Here is a 23,558-nt window from a genome sequence, read left to right on the forward strand (position 1 = left end):
TAAGAGATGCCACACCAATATTCCGCCCTTAAACGGCCAACAAAATATTGCCCTCACAGAAATTGAGAAAGCTGAGTCACTATCTGATCACTATGCTTCTCAGTTTTGCACACACAACATTTCTCACCCTCAAACAGAACACCTTGTTAACACCACACTAACAGAATTCCTTTCAAAGCCACGCACGAACAACATTACTCCTGTCAGACCCTCAGAGGTCTATGGCTACATCGAAAAACTGCTGGACAAGAAAAGCCCTGGCATCGACAAGATTTCCAACAAAATGATCAAGTGTATGGGGACTCTCATGCTACTGAAACTGATCGCTATCATCAACGACATGCTTAGACTAGGCCATTTTCCAACGCCCTGGAAGACTGCCATTATTATACCCATACTCAAGCCTGGCAAGCCTCCTGCAGAACCAGCCTCCTACCGGCCAATTAGTCTTCTGTCCTCGCTCAGCAAGGTGGCGGAACACATCATCCTGAAGAGACTCCATGGATACATGGATCAGAATAACCTCATAATCCAACAACAACATGGTTTCAGGAAGAAACACTCTTCTGTGCACCAGCTGTACCGGGTGACGGAATACATCTCGCAAGGACTGCAGGAGCGGCAGACTACAGGTGCCATCTTCCTTGATGTAGCTAAAGCCTTTGATCGTGTTTGGCTGGAGGGCCTCATGCACAAAATTATCTCTCTGGGTTTCCCAGACTACATTACAGCCATCACATACTCCTATCTTAAGGATAGACACTTTGTCGTTCGTGTAAACAACACATACTCAACCTCACGGGCTATCAGGGCTGGGGTCCCGCAAGGGAGCCTCCTTGGGCCCATCTACTATAATATCTACACGAACGATATCCCACAATCACCACACACCACCCTGGCTATGTATGCCGACGACACGGCAATCCTCTCGAAAAATGCATCTCCTGGTCCAGTTATACAATCACTCCAAGCACACATCCACACACTCGAGTCCTGGCTCACTGCCTTGAAATTTAAGATCAACGTGGACAAGTCGGAGGCGATCTGGTTCACTAAAAGAGTCACAATAGACTCGGAAGACTCGATCCGGATGTACAACAGCCCTCTGCAGCGGACTAGGCAAGCCCGATACCTAGGCATTACCTTAGATAGGCGACTCACTTGGACCCCACACATTACACAGCTTATTGCCAAGTTCCGTGCTCGTAAACGAACACTTACCCCTTTAATTAACCGGAACTCCGTTCTCTCTATGGATAATAAGTTGCTCATTTACAAAACCCTTTTGCGTCCCATACTTTCTTATGCCTGCCCTGTTTGGGGATATACCAGCCGCACTAACATCAATAAACTGCAAGTCTTGCAGAATGTAACACTTAGACAACTCACCAGAAGCCGTTGGTTCATTAGAAATACGGCCATACATGCGGAGTTGGAAATTCCAACTATCTCAAATTATTTCGCACTCCTTGCTGACAAATTTTTCTATAATATTCCTAATGTAAACAATAGTTCCATACCTGTGCCTCAATATGATTATACACTTGATGTAAACAGCAAACGGCCGCTTGCGGTACTAAGATACCTAAATTAATGCAACCTTTATAATTTACTTAATTAAACACTCTCCCTTACTAATGTTTTGAATTGACTCGCCGCCTGCTTAAATGTCTGTATATAGTGCACATATTTCTCTCTTTATGTATTTATGTATTTTCTCTTATAACATACTTTTTAATTACTTATGGAAATGTTATGTATTTATGTTTATATATTTGTACTTATGATGAGTGGTCACATGGACTCCAATTCAGACCAGCGATAGGCAATTTCTTTTTACTTATGCCATTGCACACTTATCTCCGTCTAAGGCATATCAGCTACTGGTGTTTCTTCTGGACTCAATCATCGGTTCTTGTTATGAACTCATTGTGCTTTCGAATTTTTTATCCAACTGTTCGACGCTCAGACTCGAAAATTGCACACCTCTTATGCCGGGATAGCGTCGTAACGCGGGGACCCTCTTTGCGATAAACTCATCGAGTTTGCTTGAGCCGAAGATTTAACACATTTCTATTTTCTTAAACTAGTTGTTTCTATACATTTTTAATAACACTTCACAATGGTTTTAAATAATGCAGGCAATTATAAGATATCCCGGAAACTTTGAATAGAAAGAAATTTTATAAATAGTAACATTAATCTAATACTTCATCTTATTTTTCAGTTTTGAAGATTTAAAATTGTTTCCTTTTTTTTAATTTTGAACTAGAACTAATTAAGCAGTACTATAATTCATATATTAATATATTCATTAAAATTTTCTTTTTAAAAATTTGTTTTTATTCAATCATTATATTGCATTAATGATATGCTATCATGTACATATAACATGCATATGTTTTAATATTTCAGATGAGTACACAATTTCAAACTGTGAAATAGATGCAGATGACTTAAAAAGAGTAAGTTTTATTATTTTAGCTCATTTTTCAATGATAGAAAGTTAAAAGTCATACTCTGAATTAATTTAATATTTTTATTTTATACTGAAAATTTTGTACTTTCTTATTAACTGTAATTCACATTGAAAAGGCAAGAAAACGTATTGATGAGGGAAAGCACCATGTTGCCAAAAAGTACTTATGTTCCAAGCTAGTTACCCTCCCCCTGATGGCTTTTTATTTCTCCGTACATTTTACTGCAGATTATAATTACTTCTATGGAAATTTGGTGAAAGTGCAGAATCGCCCACTGCTTGGCCCGTTTTTAAGAATTGCACACACTCGGTATCCATGTACACATCGACCTATTTTCACTTAAAAAAACATCCCAGAATTGCACAAAAACGTCATTGTGCACTCCCTTGACTTTATCCATTTACACATCGACCTATTTTCACTTAAAAAAACATCCCAGAATTGCACAAAAATGTCATTGTGCACTCCCTTGACTTTATCCATTTACACATCGACCTATTTTCACTTAAAAAGAAAATTGACAAAAATCCAATTCTTCTTACTCTTGTATAAAGCGCCAAACAAATAAGTGGGCGATTCTGCACTTTAGCCGGAAATTTTTGTATTTTAGCATGCATTCGACTACATACTGCATTTTTCATTGCCTGCAGTAAAATTCTGGACTTAATTTTCTGCATGCATATACCATAACATGACTTACTTAAAGAAATTATGATCTTTTTTTATTTCTTGTTTTAGAATTTTGGTTAATCTTCCATAACCGGGGTGAGCGCCAAACTTGGCACGATTTTGACTTGGTTGTGGTTTCTGGCTATATGTATTCCTGTGGCAAGCCTATTAAAGCTTTATTTCGGTGCTTGTAATTTTGAAATACTGTGTTTGTTTTTAAAAGTTTTATTATTTAATATTTGCAGGTGGTTAAGCTGTCGTTGGTGGGAGAATGTTGGATTTCACGTGACGTGAAGTTTATAATTTATGAATGTTTCCATTTAATTTTATTTAGTTAATATCTTCCTGTCAGTTACCCTGCTAAAAATGCCCCGTAAAAACCCATTGGTCCACGGGTACCCATACAGCTCTGCGGGTACCCGTAGGCCAAATCCCCGTAAAAACCCATAGAAAGAAACCCACACGGCTGTACGGGTACCTGTAGGCCAAATACTCGTAAAAAACCTGCAAACAGAAACCCGTACGACTGTACGGATACGAGTAGGCCAAATCTCTGTAGAACTGTAGGCACTATAAACAAAATCCCAGTAAAAACCCATAGCCAAAAATCAGAACTTTATAGGCATATCCATTGGCCAAATTTTCATTAAAAAATGGATATTCCGTAGGTCTATGCCTTGTAAAAACCAGTAAACAAAAGCATATACACCTATACAGGCACCCATACGCCAAGTCCTGTAAAAACCACTACACAAAAATCCACAGACCAATAAAGGAACCTCTTGGAAAAATCGCTGCACAAAACAGTAAAAACAAACCCACAAACAGAACCAATAGCATTATACCATAGTGGAGTCTCCATACATAGAATCGTACATAGAACGGGTATCCATATACAGAATCCCTATAAAAAACAATACACAAAAATAGAACTGTAAATCAAATTTCCATAAAAACATAAACCAGCAGAAGTACATAATTAGCACTGATGAAATGTACAGAACTAAATGGCGGAGAAAGCATGTAAAGTAATTTTAAATAAAATTCAATGAGAATAAATAAAACTTTAAAAATATCTAGAAGCCTACGAGCCCCTGTCCTTTTTAATGCACGTCAATATCTATAAACATATTACAAAATATTTGTATAAATTCTCTTTACAAAATTTTAAACTACCTTTATATAATTTTGAAAATAAAATGAATAGAAAGATAATAACCAAAGTCATGATTCACAACCATCGAATGATATATGTACATATATATATGTAAGAAAAATAAGGAATATGCAAAAGATTAAATTAGCAGCGTAAAATTAATTTTTCTTCTCTATTCTAAAAACAGTAATCTTTCTGCACTGAATCATTTCGAGATTAGTTTATGTCATACGACTCTTACATAATTTGATGTTGTAAAAGGAACTAAAACTCAATCAGCCAATAGTAATTTTACAGCAGTATTAACTATCAAATACGAGTAAAAATGCATCGAGAAACAAAATTAACTCGGTCTGAATTAAGATTTCACCCTTAACATAACGCATTTGCTTTTTACGCTTTGGCCTAGCTGGATTGCAGTCTGTCTGCTCCTTGTTTCTTACTACACATTTATCAAAAATGTTCATTTTTGGAATAGGCATAAATAATGTGCCAACTTGTTTGCGGATGCAACATATTTGCTGAAAGAAAAGTTGAATTAAATCTACCTCGACTGCCAAATTTCTTATTCATTGTGGATTGGAGTTTCAACATCTCTAAGACATCAAAATTCTTGCTGTTCATTATGGATTCAGCTGCTTGTATTCGACTACAGAATCTATTACATATATATATAATATCATTTCATTTGATGGTTGCGAATCATTACTTTGACTGTATATATATTATTGATTTCATTATAAATATATACATATAGTACTGTACCTCACTGCATATATTTGTATTTCAGTTCTTTAATTGGGAAATTAAACAATTGTATTTAATCACATCAGCTTGTTTAACAATTTGATACCTAATGAGAAATGTATTGCCAAAGGATGGTACTTTCTAGCATCTGCTTAAATTTTAAGTTACCTACAATGCACTAAACCAAATTAAAAAACAAAACTAGAAGAAACCCAAATTTTCAGGAAGAGAAACATTATTAACAAGCAAGCAAAAAGAGTGAGTGAGTGAGAGATTATGGCGCAAAACCAAAGATGATTATAGTGCGCCAAACACGTGATGGGGTGAGTACAATTGATGAAATTAAAATACAATAAATAAAAACAAGTAGACAAATGTATCAAATCCAGAGGATGAAGTCATATAAACACAAGTTAAAACCACACATTTAAAATTCAAGATACAATCTTTAAAACAAATTACATTAGGTGATAAAAGCCAGTTTCTTTCAAATAATAAAATAAATTACAATTGACCTCTCTTCCGATTAAACGGTCGAGAGGTAAGTCACAGCTATTAAAATGTTTCTGGCGAAGACTATTAAAACATGGACACTCAATTAAAATATGACGAACAGATAAAGAAACATTACAATTAAAACAAACAGGCTCATTTTCAGCTTTGAGAAGATAGTTATGTGTGACTCTAGTGTGACCAATTCTGAGGCGAGTCAAAAGAACTTCCTCCTTACGATTTTTAGTTGATTCCCAATGCTCAATTCTAGGTTTTACATGTCTTAACTTGTTTTGAAGCTGAACATCCCAAAATTGCTGCCATTTTTTTCGTATCTTCTTTTTCACAACACAAGAGATGTCTCCAAAAGGGATGAGGCGACTGGACAGTTCAACAGCAGATTTGGCTGTGATATCTGCCAGCTCATTCCCTTTAATTCCCACATGACCGGGAACCCAGCAGTACAGGATTTCATATCCACGACTCGTTAGGTTTATATGAATCTTGAGGACATCCACTATGACTGGGTCTTGAGTGTCAGAAAAAGCTTCTAAAGATTTCAGTGCACTATAGGAGTCTGTATAAACTATAAACTTTTTGTGGCAGAGCCTAGAGATGTACAAAAGACAATAATATATTGCAGTTAACTCAGATGTTAAGACAGAGGAGGCATGGTGCAAGCGTCTGCCCTCCATGTGGTCTTGAATTACAAATGCCATCCCGACATGATCTTTTGATTTGGATCCATCTGTATAAACTGGAAGATAACTGCTATATTTGTGCCTGTGCTCAGCAAAGAGTTGTCTATAAATGATGTCATTGGTGCTCGCCTTTACGTGATGTTTAAAAACATCAAGAAGCTGGATCCGTGAATTTTCCCAAGGTGGAATTTCAAAATTCTGTACTGCTTGGGGGTGCATATCAGAGAGGGAGAGTTCCTCAATGACAGGGCGAACTCTTAAAGGAAAGGTAGGAACACAGGATGGACGTGTTTCAAATAATGTGTTACACACATCATCAAGTAAGCACAGCTTATTGGGGTGTTCAGGTTGAGATAGAGTATTAAAATATTGCAAAAGGGACAATTGCTCACGCCTCAGATAAAGTGATGGTTCGTTAGAGTCAACATATAGGCTCTGCACAGGAGAAGTCCTGAAAGCTCCTGAACAAATCCGCAGACCTTGATGTTGAACGGGATCCAGTTTTAACAAAACAGATGACCGAGGGGATCCATAAACAACTGAGCCATAGTCTAGTCTAGAGCGGATAAGCGCTCTGTAAATGCGAAGCATGGAGCAACGCTCTGCACCCCAGGAGGTGTTCGCCAACACTTTTAAAATATTTAGTGTTTTTAGACACTTCTTTCTCAGGTTTAAAACATGAGAAAGGAAAGTCAATTTTCGGTCGAACGTCACTCCTAAAAATTTTACTTCAGGCGCTACTGGAATAATTGTACCATTGAGATATAACTCAGGTTCAGGATGGAGACCACGCTTCCTACAAAAGTGCACGCACACAGTTTTCTGTTTCGAAAATGTAAATCCCTGTTTGTCTGACCATTCTTGGATCTTATTCAGAGCCATCTGCAGTTGCCTCTCTACATATCTCATGTCTGCTCCTCGACAGCTAATCTGCAGATCATCAACATATAGAGATCCCAAGATGGTGGGAGGAAGTTCTTTTAATACAGAGTTTATTTTTAAACTAAAAAGGGTTACACTAAGCACACAGCCTTGAGGCACACCCTCTTCCTGTTGAAAAACATCCGAAAAAACAGAGCCAATCCTTACTTGAAAAGTTCTAGTGTTCATGAAATTCTGTATGAAAATTGGTAGGTTGCCGCGCAAGCCACTCTCGTGAAGATCCCTGAGTATACCGTATCTCCATGCCTTATCATAAGCTTTTTCAATGTCGAAGAATATTGAGACAAGGTGACTTCTTCTAACAAAGGCTTTTCGAATAGTTGTCTCTAATAGAAGCATATTGTCTACGGTCGTTCTCCCCTTTCGAAAACCGCTCTGATAAGGCGATATAATATTATTCTTTTCCAAGAAGAAGACTAGGCGGCTGTTTACCATCTTTTCAAACAGTTTGCAAACACAACTGGTAAGGGCAATTGGTCGATAGTTCGAGGGATTCCTCGGGTCTTTCCCTGGCTTCGCAATAGGAATGACAACAGCTCTCCTCCATGCACTGGAAAAAGTATGCTCCTTCCACACTCTATTGTAAAGAGCGAGAAGGGCTTTCAGTGACTTATAGGACAGATGCTTTAGCATTTCGTAATTTATGCCATCAAAACCCGGAGAAGACCTATGTGTCTGCAATAAAGCTTTCTTTAATTCCACCATAGTAAATGCTCTATTGTAAGGCTCAGATTTGGAAGAGTTGAATGCGATGGGATTTATTTCCGAGTGGTGCTTGATAGTTTGAAATGCAGGTGAATAGTTTCTGCTGGAAGAAACGCCAGCAAATGTCTCACCTATAGTATTTGCAATTTCTTCTATGGAGCTAATCACTCGGCCATCTTTTTCCAAAAAGGAAAGTGAGTGGTCCTTATATATTCCGCATGCTTTTCGAACTCTTTCCCAAACCCGCTTACTAGGCGTAGAGGATGTAATTGAGGACACATAGGAAATCCAAGAAATCCTTTGGCTCTGCCTCCTTACTTTTCGTGCGTTTGCTTTGGCTCTTTTAAATGCAATGAAGTTTCGCAGAGTAGGATATCTACGAAAAATACCCCATGCTTTTTTCTGTTTTTTCAGTGCTTCATGACAATCGCGATTCCACCACGGTTTCGAATATTTCAGTATTTTTCCTGATGTTCTAGGAATGGAAAGCATAGCTGCCTCAATAATAGTATTTGTAACAGCTTCAACAGCATCATCGATATGCGCATCTTCTACCATTTCATCTGTGAGCTCTGCAATGGAAGAGAAGAGTTCCGAGTCTGCCCTATCGAATATGAATCGAGGGGATCTCGACATGGGGTTTGCTCCTCTTCGTGCAAGAGATATAAAAATGGGATAGTGATCGCTGTTGTAAAGATCATTTCCCACACTAAAAGTGCAAAATGGCAGCAGAGATGGTGAACAGATGGCAAGGTCGAGAGCGTGGAATGTCCTTGAAGGCTCGTGGAAGTAAGTATTCTGCCCATTATTCAGGAGACAAAGGCTATGATCTTCGATCATCTGCTCAATTTGTCTTTCACGGCAATTTGTATTTTTACTACCCCAGAGCGGACTATGGCCGTTAAAATGTCCTATTATTATAAAAGGCTCAGGCAGCTGCTCTAAAATATCATTTAAATCTTGCTGATTAATATGCTCATTAGGAGGCAAATAAAGAGAAACGACTGAAACTACAATATGAAAGTTTACTTGTACAGCGACAACTTGGAGAGAAGTCGTCAAAGGAAAGGAACTTGAGGGATAGTCCAGTGAGGTGAGGAGACATACACCTCCACTGGCACGCTCACCTGCAAGGTTATCCTTCCTGACGAGAGAAAATCTCCGAAGTTTTGCATGTTGATCTGGTTTCAGATTTGTCTCTTGTATTGCGAAGCACATAGAATGATAAGTATTGATCATAGCTTTTAAGTCAAGGAAATTTCGGTGGAAACCGCGACAGTTCCATTAGACGAGGGTGGCCATTATGATTGATGTTTGTTCTTCCTGTGTTCCTTTTTAGTTTTGCGCGGGAGCAGATGTTCAGGAATTTCCAATCCATCCTCCACTTCCATACTGTCTGAATCTGCAGATTCAGAAATCGTTTCATTTACAGAACTATTGCTGGGACTTCTATTTTTGTTAATTGGTTTTGGAGGGATATGTTTTGGTGTGCTTTGAATAACTATTTCTTTATTTTGTACGACATGTGTTGCATTTTCCTTTTTCTACTTTGCAGATTGTTGGGTTTTATTTCGTGGAGTCTGTGTGCTTATGGAAGTTTGAGTGGCTATAGTGCGGGTTGATTTCACGGCATTGGCATATGATTTCTTTGATTGAGGCTGCGTGCTTTGAACTTGTCTCCTGGCTTCGGCATATGAAATGTTCCTAGAAACTTTTATCGTCTGAACTTCCTTTTCAGATTTCCATTTTGGACAAGAGCGAGAAAATGCTGGGTGATCACCCTTGCAGTTAACACACAATGGCGCAGCGTTGCAATTTTCACTATCGTGGCCAACCAACGAGCATCTGGCGCACGTAAGGGTGCCACGACAGGATATCTTAGAGTGACCAAACCGCTGGCATTGGAAGCATCGCATTGGGTTGGGAATATATGGTCTTACGGGACAGTTAAGATACCCAGCCTTTATATTCTTCGGCAGATCAGGCGATTTGAAGGTCAGGATCACGTGTTTCGTGTCAATCAACTGACCTTCCTTTCGCATCTTGATCCGCCTAGCACCACAGACATTTTGGTCAGCTAACTCGGAGACGAACTCTTCTTCTGAAACACACAGAAGGTCGATCTCCGAAATCACGCCTCTACAGGTATTAAGTGTTTTGTGTGCTGACACTGTTATAGCTACTTGTCCAAGTTTGGTTAGATGTAAAAGTGAAGCAGACTGGGTGGCCGAAAGGGTATCAATGAGCAAGTCTCCAGAACGGAGACGCTTTATGTTCCTTGGCTCACCTACACTGGAATGAATGTATTTGCTGACCAGGAAAGGAGACATCTTTTGCAATTCTCCAGAGGCACTGGAAACAACAACAAAGCGCGGACAATCAGCAGATTCTTTGGCATTTGCATCGGTACGGATCTTCTTTGTAATGGATTTGTCATTAACTTCAATATCTTTGGTATTTTCATCAGCACGGATCTTCTTGTTAATAGATTTGTCGACAATTTCTATATCTTTGTTGGTATCATTTGATTCGGGTTTTTTTAAAATAAAAAGGGAAGCCATGATTGAAAAATATAAGATTCGGGTCCGACGGCCCCGCCCACCACGGAGCCCAACAAGGGAACACAGATTCCTGTGTTAGGGCTAGCCGGACCTATACGCAAACTGAAGCCCCACAGTCGGCTTTCCCGAAAGCAGGTACTCCCGAGAGCTTGACCCCAAGCCACTGACACAAGGACCAGTGATCAGCCGATTGACACCCGTGAGGACGACTAAGGTGCCTCCCGTTTAGCTGAAGCAGAGGCCAAAGCAGTGTGTTGGGGACAGTACCTCGCCCCTCAACTACCAGGACCCTCCTTTCCAGCGACACGGGTCTCCACGCACGGCAAACACGTGGGCAGCTCTCTCGCCACTCGAAAACTAGAAACAAGGTCCGTTCCAGCCTCCCGTGACGAGCCCCAAACTCCGTAGAGAGAAACCACAAGGGAGAAGGGAAGGGAAAAAGATCCAGCCAAGAGGAGAGGAGACGGAAAAGAGGATAGATCACTGGGGCTCCAGGATCGTGACACCCGTCTCACCAAGAAGATGATCCCCTGAAGGGCCAGGGTACCTCGGGATTGCCACACCCGTACTCACAAAAGTGAGCCCCCTGAGGGAAGCAAGCAAAAAGAATAAGGGACTTGCAAATTAGAAACTTAATATAGAGTTCAAATTTAGCATACTTCCTATCCCCTTAAAGCTCGCTTACCACTGATAGTAACACCCTGCAGCTTATTATGAGACGCATACACATAGATGTTTTGCGTGAAGAAAGGATGAATCCTAGAATATAATGTAGTGAAGAAATAATAATATACAAACACTGTGTCGACCTCTTATTACAATACTTTGAATGTTACCTGTATCTCTCAAAAGATAAATGAAACATGAAGTTAACATATAATAAACTTAATAATACCCAAAATACAATAAATTATATTGTAACAAAACTAAATTTAAAAAAATTACAAGTCTCAACAAATACCAATTCTCAACGCACAGTTCGGGAATTAAGGAAATATCTCATAGCGTATAATGTTTTATTCCATATCTCACTTTTAGTGCTATATAATCTTCCACAGATTTTATATAAATAAATTTAATAATTTTATATAAATAAAATCTATAACATAATGGGTATACTATATGTAGTTCTTGATGTAAAAGAGATCAACTTTCGTACTGTAAAAATTCCATCTATGTGAATAACTATGAATATACTCCTATACACATAATTATACTAAATAACTAATTTAATGAAACTAAATTCCTATAGAAAAATGGGGAAAGTGTAGAATCGTCCACTGCTTGGTGTGTTTTTAAGAATTGAACATACTCGGTATCCATGTACACATCGACCTATTGTCACTTAAAAAAGCATCCCAGAAATGCACAAAAATGTCATTGCGCACTTCTTTGACTTTATCCATGTACACATCGACCTATTTTCACTTAAAAAGTCAAAAGATAATTGACAAAAATCCAATTATTTTTACTTTTGTAAAAAGCGCCAAATAAATAAGTGGGCGATTTTGCACTTGACTCGAAAAAATATATAAAAATACCATTTACCTATATATATTAATAATTTATTATTACATAAGGTTTTTCATGTATCATCTCAAAGGAACATAAATTTAATTAAAGCGATGCATTATTGGAATAAATTTGAATCAGTGTTTTAGGTGTAAGTTATTTAGATTTCTATTGTAGAAAGAATACTTTAGAAAATGTATAGAAATATTATTTTGAACCATAAAAATTCTAAATAGTAAAATTTAAAGTACTGAAAAGGTAGCTATTGTTTTTGACAGTAGGTTATATTATCAGGACTGGTATTCCTCTTTACTTGCTTTGGAAACATGAACTGTCCTGACTCGGAACAGGGAGCTTACTCAAGCTATGTTCGATAAATTGTGAAGTAGACAATACACACAGGAAGGGTATACGAAACCTTTTATTTTTCTATCTTTACAGAGCTTTCCGGAACTTCGGAATACAGAGACCAACCACTTGTGGTCTGAACGTAAGAATATAAAAATATTAACTATAACTAAACTAACTTTGGATTAATATACAAGTGCCTACTTTAAGATTGGCCGTTAATTAACAAAAAGCCGTATGTAGTACAGAGAGCTGCTAAAACTAGGATACGTTTAAAATTATCAAGAGGATTAAACCTCTGGTCTTGAAGGCAACCAGCAAACGAGTAAAACTACTATGGCAAGCGGCCTGCTTCTAATAACTCCTTCCTCTCTCTTGCTTGGCAAAAAGCCACAACTTAAGTACTTGGCGTTAGCAAGACAAATTTGCATAACTAAGTAAAAGCTTTTAATTCTGGCCGGAAGTAGAAAATAAGAAGTGATAGTAAAGATTTAAAATAAAATAAACGTTAGTAAAACTTAGGATCCTTACAATATAATATAAAAATACCTCATGCTGAGCATTTTCTGAAATTACAATGCCAAATGAAATTTATATAGTGCAGTATTTAGCAATAATAACTTTTTGTAAACAAATGTAGCTATATTCGCTTAATTGTAATGACAGTAATTTTAACTGCATTTGTATAAGGCTGTACAGAAGATTTATTTATATGGGTTTTCATCCGCAGAGAACAACCGGATTCTCTGTGGAAGTGCTTTCGAAAATAGTGTTTAAATATTACTCTAACTATATTTGAAAGCAATGCTATAACATTGCCCTTATAAGACTCATGATCCGAAAAGCTTTGGTTTTAATAGTCTCGTAAAAACTTTCAATTACTTCTGCAAAATTCATACCCACGTAAAAATTACTACACCGTCAAGTCAACTGATTCAATTTGACTTGACAATTCAAGTCAATTGATTATACAGCAAAACGTTCCTAAAACAATCAACTCCACAATTCAAGATAATGCCAGTTTCCTGTAGCCTGACAAAACTATGAGTGATTTTTTAAGTCCTGTTATTTAATTATTGTCTTGACAAATGTGCCATTATCAGGTGTTCATTTAAGAAAATAACCACTATATGAGGTTTCAACTTGATGTAATTTTTTTTCAAATAAATAATTCACTTTTTATACTCCCAAGACTAGTACATTTAATATTACATAAATCTTATTCACAAATCTATTTCGAAAGCAATTTATGAAAAACACAATTGAAATTTTCTGTATCAAACTAATAATAATGAAAATTAAAGTATGCATAAAAATGATTATATGTGTTTTAACAAAATAGCACAAAATATTTAATGTAAAAATGTGGTTCTAGTCTCATACTTGTAAAGAAAAATAGACCAAAAAGAAAAAACAATGTAAGCTACTATGATCATCTAAATTTTCACATAATTTTAGTAGTGGAAAAAAGATTCCTTAAGCTTGTATGTTTTGTCTACCCCGTTCAATAAGTAATAAACACATTAAATATTTCAATGTTTATTTCATTAATAAAACTGTAATGTCTGATACCTCCCTCCCCCTGGTATTCGAGGGAAAAAGTTGTACAACTCCCTCTGGCGATTAATTGCCGCAGTTAGGGTTTGGTAGTGGTGGTAGTAGTAGTTTTATGGCGCAAAGCTCAATAGGCCATATGCGCCAAACACAGGATTCTTTTTTAACATATAAACTAAAGGAAAAAAATATAAAGACAACAGCACACTTTTAAAATCGAGGCAAGTAAAAAGATATTTAAATGATGGGATGAAAATGCTGATTATGACTTTAATAATGAGATATGCAGTATAGATATAAAATCCTAAAAATCTGATTAATTAAAATTCCAACATAGAATCTCAGGACAAAAATCAAATTAAATAATAGAAACCTGTTTCCTTGAGGTAGTAAAACAAATTATTATTGACCTCTCTTCCGATTAAACGGTCGAGAGGCAGGTCGCAGCTATTAAAATACTTCTCACGAAGATTATTAAAATATGAGCATTCAATTAAAATGTGATAAACTGAAAGACAAACATTACAAGTTGCACAAATAGGCTCGTTCTCAGATTTCAGAAAGTAGTTATGTGTCACTCTACTGTGACCAATTCTAAGGCGAGTCAAAAGAACTTCCTCCCTGCGATTGCTAGTAGTATCCCAATGCTCTATTTTAGGCTTTACCCTTCTCAACTTGTTATGAAGTTGAATGTCCCAAAGTTGCTGCCATTTCTTTCGGATCTTCTTTTTTATGACACAACGGATATCTTTAAAAGGGATGAGGCGGCCAGACATTTCAACAGCAGATTTCGCTGCGATGTCCGCCAGCTCATTGTCCTTTATTCCTGTATGTCCGGGGACCCAGCAGTACAGAAGTTCAAATCCACGACATGTCAATTTAATATTCAACTTGATAACATCCACTATCACAGGATTCTCAGTGCTAGAAAAGGATTCTAAAGCTTTCAATGCACTGTAGGAGTCCGTATATACAATGAATTTTCGATGGTGCAGCGTTGAGATGTACAAAAGCGCATAATATATGGCAGTCAGTTCGGAGGTTAAGACAGAGGAAGCGTCGTGTAAACGTCTGCCTTCCATGTGGTCACCAATTATAAATGACATGCCAACATGGCAAGCTGACTTAGAGCCATCCGTATATATGGGAACATAACTCCTGTAACTCTGCCTGTGATCAGCAAAAATTTGTCTGTAGATGCTCTCATTAGTAGTTGTTTTTCCGTAATTGTGGAAAATGTCAAGAAGGTGGATTTGTGCATTTTCGCAAGGTGCAATTTCAAAATGCTGTACTGCCTGTGGGGAAGTATCAAACAGGGAGAATTCTTCAATGAGGGGACGAACTCTAACAGGAAAAGAAGGCACACGGGATGGACGTGCCTCAAATAAAAGGTCACAGCTATTGTCACATATACACAAGTTATAAGGATGGTCAGGTTGAGATAAAATATTAAAATACTGTAAAAGAGACAACTCCTCACGCCTCAAACGGAGTGATGGTTCGTAACAGTCAACATAAAGGCTCTGGACAGGAGACGTCCTGAAGGCTCCAGAACAAATCATCCAATAGAGCCTGATGATGAACAGGGTCTAGTTTTAACAACACTGAAGACCGAGAGGATCCATAAACAGCTGAGCCGTAGTCTAGTCTAGAGCGAACAAGAGCTCTGTAAATGCGAAGCATGGAGCAACGCTCTGCACCCCAGGAGGTGTTCGCCAGGACTTTTAAAATATTTAAAATTTTTGTACACTTTTTTCTCAAGTTTAGGACATGAGGAAGGAAAGTCAATTTTTGGTCGAACATCACCCCTAAAAATTTTACTTCACATGCTACTGGAATCACAGACCCATTAAGGTATAATTCAGGCTCAGGATGGAGACCTCGCTTTCTACAAAAATGCACACAGACAGTCTTCTGTTTCGAAAACGTAAATCCTTGTCTTTTTGCCCATTCCTGGATCCTGTTCAAAGCGATCTGGAGCTGTCTCTCTACATGTCTCATATCCACACCTCTACAGCTTATTTGTAGATCATCAACATATAAAGAACCTGAAATGGTGGGAGGAAGTTGTTTTAATACAGAATTTATTTTTAGGCTGAAAAGAGTTACACTGAGCACACAGCCTTGAGGCACAGCCTCTTCTTGTTCAAAAACATCAGACAAAACAGAGCCAATCCTTACTTGAAATGTTCTAGTTTTCAAGAAATTCTGAATAAAAATTAGTAGGTTGCCGCGCAAGCCACTCTCGTGAAGATCCCGAAGTATACCGTATCTCCATGCCTTATCACAGTTAGGGTTTGGACAGCGTCGGAGGTGACTGCACGATTACCGCAGGCGTGCACTCACCGTATGTCTTAATAGGACTATACGATAATATGCAGGCGTGTACTCTCCAATGGACTTTAATTAATGTTAATCTTATGTAAATATTTTGCAATCTAATTAATACCTCTTATATATATATATAAATAAATAAAATAATGTGTGAGAAGAAAGAAGTTGCATTATTGGATTAACACCACGGATGACAGAAAACGAAAGAGCCTTTAAAAATCAATCATCACATTGGTGTCAGGAGTGGGATCACTTTGTCGTCGTGGTGAGCGTCATCAAGAAGATAAGAGGTAGGCAATAATTTTATCTGACTTTTTGATTTCTTCTCTTATTGCATGAAAATAAGATAAAATGTTTGCTGTAAAAGGAATAAGAAAAGAAGATTTAATATTTGTCGCGGAAGAATTAGGTCAGGCTGTTCCTCCTAACTCAACAGTAGCTGATCTAAGAAAACTTATTTTACAAAGTTCAGAATGTGAAAAATGATCCGGAATTCGTAACAGAAATTTTAAGGAGCACGGTCTCAGATAGACTTAAACGTGAGGATCGAACTCTGGAACTAGAGAAATTAAAATTACTGCATGATAATCAATTAGAACTGGCTCGTATCCAGAGTAATACAAGTAGGAATTCCGATGTAGAAAGAACATTAACATTAGAAGATATGATTAAAAGTGTTCGAGCATTGACAATTCCCTTACCGCAACGTGCAGAAACCTGGAAATTATTCTTCACCTCTTTAGAAAAAGCTTTTGAAATTAAAAACATCCCTACCGAAATGAAAGTAGAAATATTACTTCATATATTGGGAGAAAAAGCAACGAATCTATTAACCTATGTTAAAAGTGAAGAAATGCGTAATTACGAACGGGTGAAATCAGTCGTTCTAAGGGAATTTGAACCAACGGCAGATGCATGCTTAAACAATTTTAGAAAAGCTAAACGGTTCCGAATTGAAACCCATACACAGTTTGCCTCAAGATTAAGAGCGACATGGGATTACTATTGCAAATTAAGAAAAGTTGAAGATTTCGAAACTTTAAATGAATTAATTGTAGCAGACAAATTGATGGAGTCACTAGATAGCGAAACAGCAGCCCATATAAAACTACGTCAAGGGAATAAGTGGTTCATTCCAATAGATTTAGCTAAAGAAAGCGATCTCTATTTTACTTCGAAAGGAAAAACGCTTACGCAGACAGTAATGAGCGATGCAGCTGCGTTTCCCGGTCAACAGTTTCCAATTACCAGCGCAGAGAGAATAATTCAAACCCAGGGGGTAAGACTCCATAACCACTCCCAAACTAGAAGCAGCTGGAAGGGGAAAACTTTCTCTGATAAGCCACGGGGCCTTCGTACAAAGCAGTGCTATATTTGTGGCGACCAAACGCACTTAGCGCGAAACTGTCCGCAGAAGGTGAACCAAACAGAAAAGAATGTTTCGACTGAACGAGGGAACAACGACGTGGTAATTGCGAAGGTGATTTCGCGCAACTTCGGGAGTCGTTGTAAACAAGTAAACGCATCGGAAGTTATTCAACCCCTGAGATTTATTACGGTAAACGTGAATGGAAGGGAGATTGAATGTATTGAAGATAGCGGAACCCAGATTACCATTTTAAGACCAGAAAATGTCCCTAATGTAAATGACGATTATGGAGTCATCACCTTGAGTTCAGCTTTCGGGGAAGAAATAAGAGCCAAATTAATTAAGACTTTTACGTCGATAAATAAGGGTAAAAGCGGTACATTAACAACACCAAGTCGATGTAGCGGTCACAAATAAACTGAAAGAACCAGGGTTAATTCCGACCAGTGTATTAAAAATGATGGAGAAGGAATATGAAAACCTCTTTACACCGTTAACATTTAGAGATTCAGAAAAATCAGACAAAAGGATAGTAGTCGAAAAGATCCTAGACTCCGAAACTACAGATGATGAAAGTCTGCGCCAGAATTTAAATGTAATGGGAACACCTTCGTTAGAAAGTGTAAACGACAGACTTATATCGGCTAATGAATATTAAGGTAAATAATGAAGAAATTAAAGAACCAACATCACAGGCAGAGAAATCGGAAAGGGAAAAATTGAAAGAAGAACAGAGGGAATGTGACGATTTAGAGATTGTCAGGTTAAATTTAAAGAAGGGGAAAGGAAATTTTCTTTTAATTGACGATTTGATATATCATAATGACAAGGTTTCGGGTGAAAAGGTATCTCAACTGGTATTACCAGCGAAAAGACGTTCGAAAGTTCTTCAATTAGCACACGAATCAGTCTTCGGTGCACACTTAGGAATTAAGAAGACCAAAGAGCGGATTCGATATAACTTTTATTGGCCTTCCATGGTTAAGGACATTGCGGAGTACTTGTGAAAATTGTCAGCTGAGAAATCCGGAAAGAATACACGAAAGAGCACCCATAACCCATAACCCATAACCATTCGTCGTGAACATGGATGTTATTGGTCCTATCGATCCACCATCGGGTCGAGGACATAAATATGTGTTATGTGTGATGGATCAGCATACACGATGGCCAGAAGCTATACCTATAACTTCTTTGAGTGCTAAATCTACGTGTGAAACACTATTGCAAATATTTTCTATGACAGGAGTACCAATACAGTAGCAAGCGATCAGGAAACTAATTTTACTTCAGCATTGACCCAGGAATTTCTTAGACGAATTGGGGCATCCCCGAGATTTTCATGTCCAGGTCATGCAGCTAGCAATGGTTTAATAGAACGATGGAATAGAGTCCTTAAGAATATGTTATATCATGTAATAAGAGAAGACCCCAGAGGATGGGACAAACAAATTCCATTTCTATTATTTGCTTATAGAGAGGGTTCAAACTGCTCTACAGGACTGATGTGCGGTAGTCCTCCTGATTATAGGTGCCATCATTGTGTGGACTTGGTGTGACTTTAAGTGACATTAATGGTAAACTAAGTAATTCACATCGGACTAAGTGGACACTTTATGTGGTTCTGTGTGACTTGAACTCTGTGAACTATATTGAAATAAGTGACTTTATTCAATATCTGACTAAAAGCACTAAGCTTAAAACCATGACAAAACACATACCTCTTATTGATATTTTTGCTATATTAAATAACCATATCTATCTTTTATATTTTACAGATTCAGTGGAGATAAGATTTCTCATATGGTTATTATGTTAGGTATATTTTAATCGAATTTTTTAATATTTCATGCTTTGGTATTTATGTTTGGATATGTTATGCTAAGTTAGTGGTATGATATATTATTTGCTATGATTTCTATGAATTATTAGAACATTTTTTCATGTATTTTATATAGATAATAGTGATTAATCTATTATTGATAATTGTAATGATCAAGGTAGAAATTTGTATTGTATGAAAAATTATTCATGAAATTTATATGAATTGATGATAGAAATATTTCAATGTATCAGACAATTATGAGATATGTGATCTTAGGTTTGCACCCCAATCACAATCTTAGGTGGGGGGTGTAATGTCTGATACCTCCCTCCCCCTGGTATTCGAGGGAAAAAGTTGTACAACACCCTCTGGCGATTGATTGCCGCAGTTAGGGTTTGGACAGTGTCGGAGGTAACTGCACGATTACCGCAGGCGTGCACTCACCGTATGTCTTAATAGGACTATACGATAATATGCAGGCGTGTACTCTCCAATGGACTTTAATTAATGTTAATCTTATGTAAATATTTTGCAATCTAATTAATACCTCTTATATATATATAAATAAATAAAATAATGCTTGAGAAGAAAGAAGTCCCATTATTGGATTAACACCACGGATGACAGACAACGAAAGAACCTTTAAAAATCAATCATCACAAAAACTTACCTTTTTTGCTCGCGAAATATAATTAGTACATTTTTTAAAACATAAGAAAACATTATTTTTGCTCCGCCACATCACATTAGTCGAAATATTGAAAATTGAATCATGCAAGATCATTTTTAAGTAAGGTATGCTCAAATTTATCAGTACATAATATTCAAATGATAAAGCATCTACATGAACAAGCTTTAAAAATGTATTTCTAAACTGTAATCAAAAAAATAAATTTTCCAAAATACAGTTTCAGTAGAATGCAAAAACTATATTTCTGCATCTGATCACATCTGCATCTGCACACTGAACCAAATTATCAAGTCTGAAATTATTACTTTTCAGTCTTTAAGCATATTGTTTTTCAGGATAAAAGTAAAGATGGAAAATCAATTTCACGCTCAGAAACTCCATTACACAACTAGTCAGTTATCAGCAACGTTCTCTCAAACGTTAGACGCGATTACACGTGCATGGCTTTAGTGCAATATTCATAGTCAGTGCTGGTATTTTATTATTTATTACTAATTTCTAAACAGTAAAACATAGTAAAATTTGTAATACAGTTAATCATAGTAAATAATATATTGCATTAATACAACCACGAAGAAAATAACACCACCATCGCACAACAATAACTAGAGCGGCGCCATATTGCTTGTTTGGGAAACTTCTGAGAGCGGGGGAGGGAGAGGGAATTGTTTTCCTCACGTCAGCGTTAACAGGTAGAAAAGTTTTGTGAATGAACTTGTTCGCGTTAAAGAGATGTTGGTTGATACCGGTGTTTATTTGTAATATCAGAAATGTAAGTGCTTATGTGTGTGTATTCAGAGAACCAACTTGTAGCCAGGGGCGTAGCTAGAGGGGGGTCAAGGGGGTATCTGTCCCCGTGCGCAGAATCCAAGGGAAGCCAAACTGATGTTACGACATTTTAGAATTAAATGTTTTCCTTCCTTGGCAAGCAGTAGGGGGCGCGAAATCTTCAGTTGTCCCTGGGCGCTCAAAACCGTAGCAAAAACCACCTAAGACGACCGCCTCTGAAAGAAACCAGTATTTCTGAAAACATAAGTATACTTTGGTATTGAATATTCCCTCTGTAAGGCGACCATTCACAAAGAAAATTCTGCAAGTGTGGCTGGTCGCCTTAGAGAGATTTATTCCGTAGATGCAATCTCCCTAAGACGCCCACCTCTAAAAGATAAACGTATCTCTGAGAACGTAAGTATATATTGGTATTGAGCATCACCTCTCTAAGGCGACCACTTGCAAAGATGAATTTTTATTTGCGGCTGGTCGCCTTAGAGAGACCTCTTTGTGTGTGGTGTATATGATTACTGTTATTGTTTCCGAAAAAAAATTTAAATCAAATAAATAAGCATATTTAGTAAAAACCCTCTCTAAAACAACCACCTGCGTTTCCAGGTTACTCTGATGGTCTTAAAGAGATCATATTTTCATTCTGTTAATTTTATTGTTTACAAGAAGTCTATTAACGTCAGATAAAAAAATAGCATAAACCCATATAAACCAACAGAAGATTTATTATTATATTGATACCAGTAAAAGTCAATATAAACCTATACAAACCAGTACAAAGTTCTGCCATTGAAAAAAAAAAAAAAAAAATGTTGGTTGTATGGGGTGTGAATTGATACCAGTAAGAAAAACCCACAGAGATCAATAGAAACCAGTAAAAGTCAGTAGAGACCATCAAAAATTCTATAGGTACCAGTAGAAAGTTTTACTGGTTTCTATGGGTCATTTTGAAACCAGTAAGAAAAACCCACAGAGACCAACAGAAACCAGGAAAAGTCAATAGAAACCCATAAAATCTTATGGGTACCCATAAAAAAATTTACTGGTTTCTATGAGGCACTTTTCGCAGGGTAATTATTATTTTTTTTTTTTTTAGTTTTGTTTCTTGCATGTGGCAATCGAAAGATGTGGAATGTAATGTTTTGATTATAATCTGCACTTTCTATAGATAAGATATTCTTCTGTTATCAGGACCAGATTCAAGAAAATATGTACGCATGTATGTGTATATAATATGTGCATGCATACACATACATTCATACATATATGCATGCATTCTCGAATCCGGTTCTGATAATTAAGAGTACCAATAATAATTATTTCATTTTTTTTACTGTATTTGTATTTTTTACTTACTGTGTAATATTTTATGTAACAGGCTAACTTGGGAAATGGACCTAAAGAAATGAATGAAATCAGACATGTACAGCAAGAGCCAAACTTACATTTTATAACACAAGTCAAGGCTAGTGATTCTCCTTCACAGGCATCAGGAAGTCAAAAAGGCAAAATGTATTCACCAATGGTAGAAACGAAGGCTGATAAATCATCAAGAATTATACCTACACCTAAACTACTGAGGAAAGCCAAAAGACAGCCTCCAGCATCTAATGCAGTTGCTCTGGTAGAACATTCAGAACTAAAATCGAAATTTCTCTCAGAGGAACATAAATTAACAATGAAATTAAAAAAAGAAGAACATGAATCAACAATGAAATACAGAAAAGAAGAACATGAATTAACAATGAAATACAAAAAAGAAGAACATGACATGAAAAAAGATCATGATTTAAAAATGGAAATTTTAAAGAGAGACTTAGAAATTAAAAGAAATATACTTGCTGTCATACAGAATGATCCTAAAAAAATTAATTTCAGTTGAAATCTGTATCTGAGGGGTTACCACGTTATAATTTTGTAAAGTATATTGCATTTTATATTTCTAATAATTTTAACTACCTGTTTAATAAAGTTTGCAAACTTAAAATTAACAGAACGTAGGTGAATAAATATTTTACATTTTCATGATCTTAAGTATCTGTTTCACATAATTTCATTTCTTAATCCACAATTCACCTAATAGCAATGCACCAATAATATTTTATTGCCTACTAACTAAACTTAGAATTACTGAAATTATCATTATTCCCCTTAAAAATATTTCAAAACTCAGTTTTATAAACTCATAGTAGATATGTTTGTTACAGTACTGCTATTCACTATGTGCTCATTTAATCTTCAGAAACTAGGCATTTCTTCACTATGAGCATCAGATTAAAAATAAAACATGAAATATACTAAATGTTGAACTTTTAACCTTTTTTGTATTACTGTATCATGGTATTAAAGATTAATAAAATAGTTACATAAACACAGATTTATAATATAAAAATTTATTTAATAGCATTTTTTTTTAAAAATCTTTTTGCATTATTATGTGAAATACTCTCTGACAATTGCATTGCGTTTTGCAAATCCTGCCACATTTCGTTCTTGAAATACAGGATTTGTATTTTCATCTTCTGTATCATCTTCCTCAAAAAAATCATTCATTTGCAGAGCTATATTGTGTAGCACAGCTGTTGCTACTATTATAGTCATGGCATTTTCCACTTTACATCGGAGGCCTGACCCAATGCAGGAAAAACGCCTCTTCCATACTCCGTATTGCCGCTCTACGGTGTTCCTA

At 36.7% G+C, this 23,558-nt stretch overlaps 1 protein-coding gene across 2 annotated transcripts in view; it reads left to right on the forward strand.

Moving 5' to 3' along the window:
• LOC146995689 (uncharacterized) overlaps positions 1 to 23,175 on the forward strand; it is a 28,927-nt gene extending 5,752 nt beyond the window's left edge. For both annotated transcript variants that reach the window (XM_085822916.1, XM_085822915.1), the window contains exons 2-3: positions 2,416 to 2,465; positions 22,248 to 23,175. In XM_085822916.1, the coding sequence (XP_085679042.1) occupies positions 2,416 to 2,465; positions 22,248 to 22,751 (554 nt within the window). In that variant the 3' untranslated portion in view covers positions 22,752 to 23,175. The remainder of the gene's footprint in view (positions 1 to 2,415; positions 2,466 to 22,247) is intronic.
• Positions 23,176 to 23,558: the final 383 nt, after the last annotated feature.

The sequence above is a fragment of the Stegodyphus dumicola genome, chromosome 8 (genome assembly GCF_044657685.1).
Source record: "Stegodyphus dumicola isolate Sdum_Otavi_A_Nest chromosome 8, ASM4465768v1".
Taxonomy (NCBI): Eukaryota; Metazoa; Arthropoda; class Arachnida; order Araneae; family Eresidae; genus Stegodyphus; species Stegodyphus dumicola.